At 40.1% G+C, this 12,298-nt stretch overlaps 2 protein-coding genes across 2 annotated transcripts in view; both read right to left on the reverse strand.

Moving 5' to 3' along the window:
• kif20ba (kinesin family member 20Ba) overlaps positions 1-4,897 on the reverse strand; it is a 38,758-nt gene extending 33,861 nt beyond the window's left edge. The window contains exons 1-9 of the mRNA XM_076075851.1: positions 4,309-4,897; positions 3,714-3,822; positions 3,300-3,389; positions 2,996-3,118; positions 2,662-2,800; positions 2,169-2,353; positions 1,473-1,512; positions 934-1,140; positions 335-446 (exon numbers count right to left, since the gene is read on the reverse strand). Coding sequence (XP_075931966.1) covers positions 335-446; positions 934-1,140; positions 1,473-1,512; positions 2,169-2,353; positions 2,662-2,800; positions 2,996-3,118; positions 3,300-3,389; positions 3,714-3,821 — 1,004 coding nt within the window. The 5' untranslated portion in view covers position 3,822; positions 4,309-4,897. The remainder of the gene's footprint in view (positions 1-334; positions 447-933; positions 1,141-1,472; positions 1,513-2,168; positions 2,354-2,661; positions 2,801-2,995; positions 3,119-3,299; positions 3,390-3,713; positions 3,823-4,308) is intronic.
• Positions 4,898-6,447: 1,550 nt separating this feature from the next.
• Positions 6,448-12,204, reverse strand: LOC142931799 (high-affinity choline transporter 1-like). The gene is made up of 8 exons (XM_076075898.1): positions 12,021-12,204; positions 11,522-11,638; positions 10,227-10,382; positions 10,002-10,150; positions 9,351-9,494; positions 8,470-8,623; positions 7,387-7,604; positions 6,448-7,116 (listed from the first exon to the last, which is right to left on the reverse strand). The coding sequence occupies exons 1-8, from the start codon at positions 12,202-12,204 to the stop codon at positions 6,556-6,558; spliced, it is 1,683 nt and encodes a 560-aa protein (XP_075932013.1). The 3' UTR covers positions 6,448-6,555.
• Between the last annotated feature and the right edge of the window lie 94 nt (positions 12,205-12,298).

Consider the following 12,298-nt stretch of genomic DNA (forward strand, 5'->3'; position numbering starts at 1 on the left):
TTAAGAGACTTGGCTCCGATTTATTTTGCTCCCCTTTTTTAGGTTGTGTTTATTTTAGTAAAACTATAACCACAATTGAGCAAGTGCACAGAAAAGTGAGTCTGTCTTACTCAACGGGCAAAAAACACATTTGACTTAAAGATAATAATGCTTATATGAAGGGGGTCAATAACCAAGATAAAATTAAATGAATCTTTGAAAATGAATATTCTGTTTACAAAATCAGTGTGATGTACACTTGTCACTGCAACACCACCGGTTAAGAATATTATCCAGGTACAAACCATGACCATGGTATTCCACTAAATATACCAATGGTTATTGACTTCCTCACCTCCTACTGGAGAGCAGGTTGAGTCGGGTGGAGGAGAAGCTCTGGTTCTTCTTGCCCAGCTTCATCACCTTGTAAGCCTCTTCTGCACTATTCACCTGCATCCATCGCAGATCTAAATACAAATGTGATAAAACAGGAGATTCATATAAAACGGACAGGTAACATTTCACTCTTTATCTTAACGCAGGAAAAGTTAAAGAATTCCAAAATGTTTCTGACTATTAATTTGAGCAACATGACATTCATTTATTCATATGCTTATTTCTCAACATTCAACGGGAAAGGTCCTAAATTACTTTATTTTAAGAAAATGTAGAGAGTTCATCAGGCCAAAGAAGCAAAGTACACCAACCCATAAATACAGCACCGGGAAATTGTACTCATTTTAAACAAGAGCTGCAACGAATGTCACTAAGCATTATAGTGCATTAGAGTACATTCGGTGGGAAAAAAAGAAAAGTAATTTAACTTTGATGGGATATTTTAATTTGCCACAGATCAAATCTATGCTTAAATAGTCTGCATTGTTTTAATATACAAATAATGTGGTACGTGTCTGTCTGTCTGTCTGTCCCCCCCCCCCACCCGACCCTTCAGACCTCTGACAAAGGTGTTGCCCTTGACGTCCTGGGACAGGCGCAGTGCGGTCCTCCTCGGCACCCCGCTGGGTACCACCTCAAGGAGGTCGTGAATGTTCTCATTGTAGATTTCACAGAAAGAAACCCAAACAGAGAACTTAGTGTGGGCTTCCACTGCCAGGCTGATTTTGTCCTCTGCTGCTACGGTCGTGCCCAGCATGGAGGAGTCTGCAAAAAAAAAAATAATAATAAAAAAAAACGCTAAAAATCATTGACCTGTAGTAACACGCTCTACAGCACTTAGTAACAGTAGCAATTCTGTGCTTTAGTTTTTCTGTATAACAGAACTCAAAGAGATGTATTGGCATTCCTGCCCTCAGGTTAAGCAGTACATTCTGATAATAAAAACAAAGCCCGATAGTCCTATCAATCAGTAATACAACATGATCAAAGTGCACAGGTGCTTTCAGTGTCAGATGTTCAGCTGCTGCAGAGTAAAAAAAAAACAATAGCAGAAAAACAACCAATAGTAGAATAAAATAAAAAAATCTAAATCTTGCCTTCAAGGAGAGTCCTCTGGCTGGTATTGCTCTTCTCACTCTAAAAGATGAAGTAAAAGATTAAAATGTTAAAAATGCATCAAACACACTTTTAATTTGAACAACTTACAAATACATTATATATATATATATACACACACAAGTTTATTTATTTGAGAACTTTTTAGAGCAATGTTACAAAGAGTAATTAGTAAAAAGTTTAGTAAATAGTTTTTAAGGCATTCTAAGGCAGTATATGTCTGGGGGCGATATTCGCCTAAACTTTACCAGCTTAAAAGAAAGGACCAAAAACCTACAGTCCTCCAAATGGCATGAAGTATATGCATTATGTAGAAATGTGTAGGAGGCTATCTGACAATTTAAACCTCTAAAAAGTCTGTCCACGAATCACACAGCACATGGGAGTATGCCTTAGGGCTGTCTGCCAGAAAGGGTTTATTTTAACCCAAACCAAGTAGTTTGTTGACTAAAACCTAAGTAGATGTTTGGCAGGATGGGTTTTCTGGCAGAGAGCCCTGAAGCCAAACTTCTCTCGTGTGCAACTTAGGGAAGAACCGTTCCGTCTTTCAATTCTTTCATGTAAATGAATCGGCTTTTACGCTGTTTCTGTGCGTGAATGAACCCCGTGCAGACATTGATGGAGGACTGGAGCTGCTGCTCTGCTAACTCTGCAGCAGGTTTGGACAGACTGGTTACCTCTTTAAATTGACTGAAGAACTTTCTCTTGAACGTCACTTCCTCGGCCTGCTGCTCCATGGTGAGCTTCGTGAACTCTCGGCAACGTTGAGGTTTGACGCTCATCCCAGTGAACACCTGTTCCTCAATACTGCTGAAAATGACATCGAGAGACCTGGGCAGGATACCAGCATCAGCATCTGGACCTGGAGTGACAAGAGCAGATCATTACATTATTAAGATACTTGTAGGGATGCAAGATATACATTAGGCCCGACAAATTATCGGTTGATAATGGGTAATTTATGAAGTATTATTCCTCCCAGATGCTTCAACTACATAAGAGCACATTTAACTTTAGTCATCAGTTTCAGCAAAGGCAGATCAGAAATTCAGAGTTCACTCACTTATTGACAAAGTATCAGCCTGAGTCTCCTGATAGCTAGCCGAGCTAAGGTTTGTGGTACAAATAGACCAAACAAAGCAGAATCTACAATAACAAAGAGGAACCCACCTAAGAATGTGAAGGTCTTCCCAGCGTTGGTGACTCCATAGGTGAAAACCAGAGAGTTCCCCCCTTCGAGAACATCTTTCACCAAATCCTTTACTGTGCCTTGAAAGAGCTCTTTCTGCATCGTCTCAGGACCATACACCTGTTAAAAGGGAGGTAATGAGTAGGGACTTAATAAAAGACAATGAAACACTTTCTTGTATATGAGGATTTCTCAACCTTTCCTTGCCTGTGGCCCTGTTTTTAGGTCCAGAAAATGAAAGGCGGCAGACCAAAATGCATTGCAATACACATCAATAAACTTTGTTGGCTATCTTATCTGTCAGGAAACACGAACCTGAGAGAATTGAAAGCGCTGTCCAGTCTGTGGAAGCGATTTTTCAACGCTGAGCCTCGCTGAGAGGGAGAACCTGGGAGGCTTCAGCAGAACGGTGTCAGGGGGCTCGATGGTAACACAGTGCTGGTAAAAACAAAAGAAGAGGAAGGCAGACAGACAGCCCATTTTAGGGGGGTGGGTCTTGGAGTCATTATTTTATTATTTTCTGAGTAAATATAAACAAAGTTTTGACAACCACAAAACCAAGCAGCTACCAAGCATACTTTTGTTTCTGATCAACTCTCTGTATGTTCTTCATGTTTACCTGTGACTCTCCATTAATGGTCTCTGCTGAGCTGAAGGGTCGGATCCGGAGGTAGACCTGAAGGTGTCCTCTCTCCTCAATGCTGGAATGCTGCACAACACATCAGGATATAATCAAAAACAGCAAGAGGAAAGTGAAAGACTACATTTGGGCTAAAAACTCTAAAATTGAAAGGATAGGTTCACATTTGCTCACTGTAATGATTCCTCTTTTTCATACAGGACATTGTAAGATCCCTTCATAATGCACTTTCAATTTAAGTGATGGAGGGACAAAACCCACAGTCCTCGTTCTGGGCAAAAATATATATTCCATATATCCTATATATGTGACTATAGGTAGAATATACCTTGAATATGCTTACATTAGTATTGATAGCATCATTGTGAATTACAATGACTTCTCCAGGTTTACCTGAGGGTCTGGTAAGGTGCTGAATTCTGATGAGAGATCTCTCTTCAAATCGTCGACCTCTACCTGTTCCCGTCTGTCAGCCTGGTTGTTCAGGCATGATTCCATCATCCTGCCACAAATAAAACAACGACAGAAAAGTCAGCCAAAACAAAGCAAAAAATGCCAAGTCATCAAATGCTAGCTCGCTTTTAAAAAACGTTGCCTTACCAAGACAAACTCAACGGACAGTAACGTTAAGTTAAGCCACGCCCTTCAAAAATCTGGCACTTAGTGATGCACTTGATAGCTTCCAAATGCTCATTATAGTGCCGCTTTGTTAACGTTATCGGTGTCTTGCCAGTTCATAAACGGTTTTAACGGTTTCTCTGCAAGTTTGGATCGTTACAAATTGTGTTCACCAACCGCTTAAAGTTTCTTGGACAAGCTAGCAAACAAGCTAATGTTAGCCGTTTAGCTAGAAATGTTCAGATGACTAGCAGCCGCACCTGTCAACCTGTAGCGTTGATTAACATAACATAGTTTAAAATGTCCGTTTACTTTTCTGAAAAGACGTGAACGAAAACACCACAACTGAAACGTACTCAGAAGCACTTACCTGGCAGTTATATGTGGGACATTAGGTGAGAAGAAATAGTATTATTTTGTGTGCTAGCTAACTAAAGACAACAACACAACACAGTCGCGGTCTGAGTTTGAAACGCACCAATCGGATTCAAGCAGAAACTGCGCATGCGTCCATTCGTTGTTGTTGTTCTTCTTCTTTTATTATGGTGGTTGGCAAACAACGTTAGGGCGCATTACCGCCACCAATTGGTATGGAGTGTGAATAGATAGATACTGTATTAATCCCGCAGGGTGAAATTTATTCGCTACAGCAGCATTATGATACGGGTAAGCAATCAAAGTAACAGAGTAAAAATAAAAAATATTGAGTACAAAAATGCACAGCATATACAATAAAAATAAAAGTAAAAAATACTAAATGTAAAAAACATTCAGTGGACATCTACTAATATTACTAATATACTTCAGATCATGCCTAATATCCTTGAACTGAAGTTCTACTCTCCTAGAATAAGTTATAGGGTGATACTTATTCTTTCAGACTGCATCGGCTGTCTGCCACATCACATCCTTTCTCTACAATGCACAGACATTACCATCAAGTATTGTAGTTTGCAAACAAATACACTGAATCTAGAAAACAAAGAGTTTGGGTTTGAAATAAGAGGTCTTCAGTGAGAAGCTCTGCATGTTCATTCTTCATGAGGAAGGATTTACCTGTCCTAAAAAGGTCACACAAATGTGCAGATTGTTGGATACTTGTACTGGCCGAATTTGGCCTGCAAGAATGTGCATCCCTTCATAACTTTTCAAAATAAAGTTGCAAGTGCTTTACATGGTTTAACCAGGATTAAAACATGTCGGGACTGCAATGAGGCAAAAAAAAGAAGTCATCAGACAGTTAAAATAATGGAATAAAATACAGATAAGAGATGTGCTGGCATTAATCAAAACATTAAAATGCTAAGGGATTTAAAAGATCTCACTGATTCTGCAAGCCTCAGATCTTCAGGCGGGGGGCTCCACAGCCGAGGAGCCCCGACTGCAAAAGCCCGGTCACCTTCAGTTTTGAGTCGGCACAGGAACAGCCAGCAGAGTCCTGGCTGAGGCTGCGCTCTGACACATAGGGGAGCAGCAATCCAGCAATGTAAGCACTTTTAAGATTATCAGTAAAAATATCTCTTTCATGTTGTCATGACTTTGAGCTGGCAGTCTCTAGCATACATGACAGAGGTCAAAGCCAGCCAAGATGGGGTGTTCAGACGTGAAGTGATGAGACATGAGTTAATAATCAGAACTTCAAAGGACAAGCCACAACCAGGTGCAGATCAGCCGGGTTCAGACAGAGAGAGGCTACTTTACGGTGCAGCAGCCAACATCAATATAGCAATACCTGGGGAATTTATTTCTTCAATGGCCTGCATTTACCATCAGCACTGATTGAACATCCAAAGAAAAATTGGCAAATTTTACCTTTAAGTGTTTCATGTTAAAAGTAACTGACTAGTTGCTACCGTCAGTTCAGAATGAAATATATTTTCTTTTGAATACTGTGCTTAGGATGAATTAAGGATATTTATTAAAAAACACATAGAAATACAATGAAGTATATGATGTTGACACTATAACATAGCAGTGTAACAGAATATCAAATGAACTACGGCAATGTATGGTACAGTATACAATAAACTAAAGCTCCTATAATATAGAAAGTATATTAATAAATCAGCCCAACAGAGAGTCAAAAAAGATGGAGAGTAATGAGTCTGTGGTCTCCACTGTTGTTATGTAGTCTGATGGCAATGGGACTGGATTGTGATGATCCGGTGGCTAAATGAGTCAGACAGCATGGAGAGCAACCAAAAGGCAAAAAAAAAAAAAAAAAAAGTAAATATTTAATTGATGGCTTTCTTTATAAAATATTTCCTCTTAATAATAATAGTGTAAATGCTGCTGTAGACTAAATAAACACAATTTTTTGATTAAGTGGCATTATTATCAAATTTGATCAAAAACCAAAACAAATAAACTATTTATACATTTTTGACAATGGATCCCGCCTTATCTCAGGGTCTGGCTACATCAACTCATCCATATCACAAGCAATGTGATCCTCCCTGGTCCACTTCTTGGTTCCAGTCCTCCTCATCCTCAGAGGATAAGCCCCCGTTTATGAAAAACCCAAATACTGTAGCTTGAATACTCCAAAAGAAACTGCTTGCATGTTGATAGTAATAATAATTATTATTATTACATTAAAGTACTGCACATAAAATCTTTAACATGTGGTGGTAATCATTGGCTCTAATGTATCTTGGTGAGATTCTTTTTCATCAAGCGTCTCCTTCTCATTGTATGTTTTGCCGTCATCGCTTGGTGTCGGTGGTTGTGCTGAGTGCTGGGCTTTCACTTTGAACACATCCCACTTCTCAGGAAGCAACCCTTTGTTGGAAAGCACAGAAGCCAGGTAGGAGAACAACAAGTTGGCAGCGATGGCAGACAGCATGGCGATGGTCCTCACTGGGGAGTACTGAACATAAATGCCATCCTCGAGAGTGCATCCTGGGAAGTGTATGACTGGTGCTACCCCTAGTGATGGCTCTCCACTGAGCAGTCTTAACACCAACCCTGTCGACCAGCCCATAACAGCCCCGTAGAAGTTGGATATGTTGAAGAAGAGGACACAGACGAGCTGAGAGAAGATCAATATGTAGCACACTTCACAACCAAGGAACACCATCCAAATGATACTATTTTTAAGGTTGGTGAGTGATGCTCCGATCAAGCCTGCCACAACCACAGTAGCACGGATCACCCACTGGATTTCTCTCTGTGATGCCTGAATAGAAAGGAAATAGCAAAGACAAATTTGTTTCAGAGAAGTAATGGAGCTAAGGTTTCACATTCTCTCAATATTTTCTCATTCTACCCTTCTACTTTATCTACTGCCCTTTTTCTCCATAATGCCCATTCATTACTTTTATGCCACTCGCAGTTGCTTCCAACTCTTTTCAGTTTCTCATTCAAGTCTTTCAAATCTTTGAAAAGGAAGGATTGCCTCCTCTTTTTTTGAGATGTAGCATTAAGAAACATTCTTAGTTGTTCACACCTGAGGCCTCAGGATAGTCTTGTAGATGTTGCAAGTGAAAATGGAGGCTGCGGAGAGCAAAGTAGAGTCGGCTGATGACATAGCAGCGGCAGAAATGGCTCCGGTGCCGGTGATAGCGACGAAGGTTGGGGTGAGGTAGTTCAGGGCGATAGGCAGGACCATAGCTGCCTCCCCACGTTCCAACGGAGACGGAGAACCATAAGAAGTGAGGTTCCAGTCTGGCATGTAGACAGATATGATAAACAAAGAGAGAATGAAACATATTTCTGACCAGCTATGTTCGCAGGAATTTAACAGCTTGACCATTTTTGTGTTTGAGTTCAGTTCAGCCTCTAAATGATCTCACCAGGAGCTCTGCGCCCTTCTCCCATTTGTCTCCATGTCTCTCTCCCTCTTCCACTAATCTCTGTGCGTTAATGAAGCAGATTCACAAAGCCTCGGAATTCGCACAAATTGGCTGCTTCAATTCGCAATTGTGCAATTTGCCTGGGCGAATTTGCACCTAATCCTGTCTTTCCATTAACTTTGTATATAATGTTGTCCGCCAAATGAAGCGCTGGACTCAGTCCAGTCAGGAAGACTTCCCTTTTGCATGCTGAGGCCTGTAGTTCTATACTTTCTGCCACACAGTTCAGACATGCTCACTCTTATCTCCATGCTGTCATTGTTCGGGGCTGTCAATCAAGACTTATCATCTCACACAACTCACACATCATCTGTTATACTAAACAATTATATTTTCTCCATTCACTTGTCTGCTGATCTAAATTACTTCCTATTCTGTCTTAACACACAGTTACTTGTTTCAGCTATCTTTGGGAACTCAAATGTCTCAGCAGTTCTTAAACTATTAATTGTTTTGTCTTAAACATCTCCTCTGATTAAATCTATGCAATCTTCAATTGACTATGCTCGGGATTCTTACTCAAACGTTGAGAAGCACAGCATTAAATGTAATAGCTTCTGGGGGATTTGGTTTAATGCAGTCATTAACTCACACACATAGTATGTACTTATACTTTAGTTACCATCTTTGCATGTTTTCAATAAAAATCAGTTCATGTCTTTAGAAGCTCTTATTACCTGTGGAAGCAGCCACTGCCCCGATCAGTATAGGAGGTATTCCAAATATGATAACAGAGAAAGACCCAACAAAGCATGTGGTCCTAGCCGCCGATGTGGAAGTAGCAGACAAGATCCTCTGGTGGAAGGATTGGGTTCCCAGGCTTCCCAGTGACTTGGAAGGAATACAGTCATATTAATTGTTATTCCTATTGAATCTGTGAACGTTGAGATAGTCAATCACACATCACATTTAGGTAGTTTAATTCATTAAGACAACCATTAGATAACAATTGAACTGAGTGCTCATCATTTATCAGCACAGGCAATCTTCTAGGGTCCTTCACATGGTAACCAGGGTCTGGTAACGCACAAAATGGGTAACAAATATGGATTTCCTAATGTGCGTGCATGGGTATGGTTATAAATTGATCAAATCTAGGTGGGCTGCGGGTTGAATAAACAGGAGAAAGAAGAAATAAAAATAGCATCTACCATTGTCCTTTTATCAATCCAGGTGCATCAGTCCCCAAAACTGGACCGAAGCAGGACTCCCAATCAACCAATCTCGCACTGTGTAGGTTTTTTTTCACAACAAGTTCCCTGAATGTTGTTTTTCACACAGAAACACTTAGACCATTGTGGGACATTTACAGTGAATCTTCCATGCTTTATATTCCATCAGAGAATTGACTGCAACTTGAAAGTGACAATTTTAATCAAATGAGGATGATAAGATTTGAATCATAGTCCTGTGAGTTTTCATGAAAAACCTATGAAACTGTTATGCCAACATTACACAAAGTAATATAACCATTTATTGTATCTAACCAGCTGCAACATTATACTGAGGCTGATGTATTTACACTGGAGCAAACCATCCTTAAATGTCTTGAGCTCACCAGATATAAGAAGGTATCGATAGAGGTCCAAGCAAACTTCCTCTCCAGTTTACCAATCCACGGCGCCTGGAAAGTGTTGTTCAGGGCCGTCTGAGTAATGTCCACATGGGTGGGGTTTATCAGGACAAACGGTAAACAGACACTCTGCAAAGACAAAGAACACATGACAGCAACTAAAGCAAAAATAAATCATTTAAACAGCAAAATAAAGCAAGGTAAGCTACAGAAAATGTGTGTGTGTACATTTCAATATGAGAAACAAATTCCTTAAGACAAAAAAACTTTTTATATTCATATAATAGGTACACCTGCATTCCAATGCAATCCAGTACAACAAGCCCAGAAAATACCCTGGCAAAGCTCATAATGTAATAATAAATCATTTTTGAGGACATAATTGTTTTTTATTAGAATATGTTGTCAGCATCAATAAAGAACAATATGAATCAACCAAATAGATCACCACAAACTGTAGGACCATTCATTAATTGCACAACTACTGTATCGGATTTCATTAGAACACTTTGTTTTCGTTCCAATGTTTTCTGCACTAATGAAGTATGATTAGTCACAGGTTGTTCCAAACACAGTCAAGAGACTGTTCCTTCGTGTTTTCCTAAAACGTATAGCATAAAAGTATAGTATCCTCACCATGGTGATGAAAATGAGGATGACCTGTATGATGTCTGTGTATGCCACAGAGTAGAGGCCGCCCAGCAGTGTGTAGACAATCACCACAGCAGTAGAGATCCAGATGCTCACAGAGTAGGGCAAATCCAAAATCACATTCATGGTGGCACCTGAAACACACACATGCACCTGTTGTCAAAATAGAAATTATAAAGAAGTTGTAGGTAAAGTGCTTGTATACCGTACCTAAGCTGATTAGTGTTCCAGCCAACCACAAAATATCGCTGAGAAGTGCACCCAGTGACTGAATGGCTGTGAATGCTTTTCCATACTTGATCTGGAAAGGGTCCAACACGGTCACATATTTGTTGTCTCTCATTGGCTTGATGAACACAAGGCCACCTGAATATTAAAACAGACGGACAAATTTAACAAATGCAAGATGCATACAGTCAAAAGAAAAACAGCAAAAACATACATCACCTCCCTGGTATTCACATGCAGTGCGTCGTCTGGATACATTATATGAACATCTGATCTATTTGAACATTACATGAACCTTGAGCCTTGCATTCACACCTGCTTTCAATAAGTGGCAGATCAGGCAGACTTCATCAAACATGGTCTCAAGTCCAGTGAAGCTATGTGGGACTCAAGGCACAATGTGACAGGCAGCAGAAGGTTACCTTCTTTGGTTACCTTCAGCCTTGCTAACTAGGCTAACCTTACTTACAGAGGAAGTTACGCTAACTCAGCTATCCCTGTTGGTCTATTAACCCTGGTTCTTTCCTTTAAAAGTATCCTGAAGCAATGCTGGTTCTACTTATTTCTGTGGCAGTGCTGTGTCCAGCTCTCTTAATACACCCAAACCAAGCCCACAGGATCACATGATGCACACGGGCCCTAAAATACTTTTTCTCCCGATACATACAGTCATTACAAAAGAGATGGCTGTACAATGATAATTATAAGATCAATGAATCTCACAAACACCTCTAATTTACTATATATGATTAGAATTCAATTTCATTCATGAGGCCTGACACAATTTCAAAAATCTTGAAGCAGCAGACAAGAGGAAGTCAATTAATTTATCCAGAGAAGGCCTCTGAGGGCCTGTTATGTGCTCCCCCCCCCCCCCCCCCCCTTGATTTCTATTTGTTTCGTACGACCACGTGTCCCACCCTCTCCCACTTTGTTTGTGAACCTTTTGTTTGAAAATACCTGAGTTTAAATAAATACTGTTAAATTGTTACTTCCACCTTTGACTATTTCACATTCTTTGGTTGTTGTATGTTCGTCTACTTATCCTCTGGACTAATAGAAAAGGGTACGTAACAGGGCCCAAAATTGCATAGGAACAAAGAAGCCTGAAAAACGTTTTCAGTGTGAGCATCCTTTATTGTAATGAATGGGCCCAAACTATTTTTTAAATTTACACACTGCTAATCTGTCTTTTGATTGAAGCAATGTCAGTTTTCGTTGTCTGAAATATGCAAACATGATCAAACTTCTCTTGATTGTAATTCTTTAATACTTACCCAAAATAAAGGTAAAAGAATAAGCTGCTATGAGGTTTACCGCCGACATTAGTCCCATAGAGGGGGTGTATATCATCTCAGTTAGGCCCATGATGAAGCAGCCTCCAACCCACGTGGCTACAGGAGGGACAGACACATACAAACACAGAAATTAGTTCACAAGAGAAACCAGTATAGACAAAAGTACATGCATACAAAAACAAATATTGTTTTCTGATGTTGTAGAGAATTCAGTTCGTCACCAACCCCGTCTTCCAGAATTTCCATTTATATAATACTATGTTTTCCCATTTATGTTGTGGTAGCAAACGTGATGGCAAGTTGGAATACGTTCACATATGTTTAAGTAGGCTTTAGCTACTTTCCAGTGAAAGGAACTAGCAACACCGCTTGCAGGCTGTAAAGGAACTAGCAACACCGCTTGCAGGCTGTAAAGGACGGACAATTAAATCCAGTTAAAGTGCCACCTCCTCTACCTATCTACAATGTAACGCTGTACCTGTCATTGTGAAGATCCCCACCACCTTTTTTATGCTTCGGTTTCCCAACAGAGCCATCTCCAGTTTGTTAGCCGCACTTTTGTTCTCCTCCTTTTTGGACTTGATAGAAGCCCAGATGCCGACTCCGAGAACCAGCAGGTAGAAGAACAGCATTGCTATCAGTCCGGGAATGTTGACAGCCATGCTGAACCTGAAGACTGGTGCAAACAGTATAACTGACTGTTACCTGAGGTCTGATAGAAGTTCGGTGCTGCAACAAGACAAATATCCAAAAAGC

Source organism: Anarhichas minor, unplaced genomic scaffold (genome assembly GCF_050575085.1).
Source record: "Anarhichas minor isolate MPS153535 unplaced genomic scaffold, ASM5057508v1 ptg000054l, whole genome shotgun sequence".
NCBI lineage: Eukaryota > Metazoa > Chordata > Actinopteri > Perciformes > Anarhichadidae > Anarhichas > Anarhichas minor.

Excerpts from the sequence above, each read along its gene's own strand:
- LOC142931799 (XM_076075898.1), bottom strand. The coding sequence starts at position 12,204 with ATGGCTGTCAACATTCCCGGACTGATAGCAATGCTGTTCTTCTACCTG. Across the intron at positions 11,639-12,020 it reads GGGGATCTTCACAATGACAG|CCACGTGGGTTGGAGGCTGC; the intron begins GTACAGCGTTAC and ends TCCCTCCTGTAG. Across the intron at positions 10,151-10,226 it reads TGGAACACTAATCAGCTTAG|GTGCCACCATGAATGTGATT; the intron begins GTACGGTATACA and ends TGTGTGTTTCAG.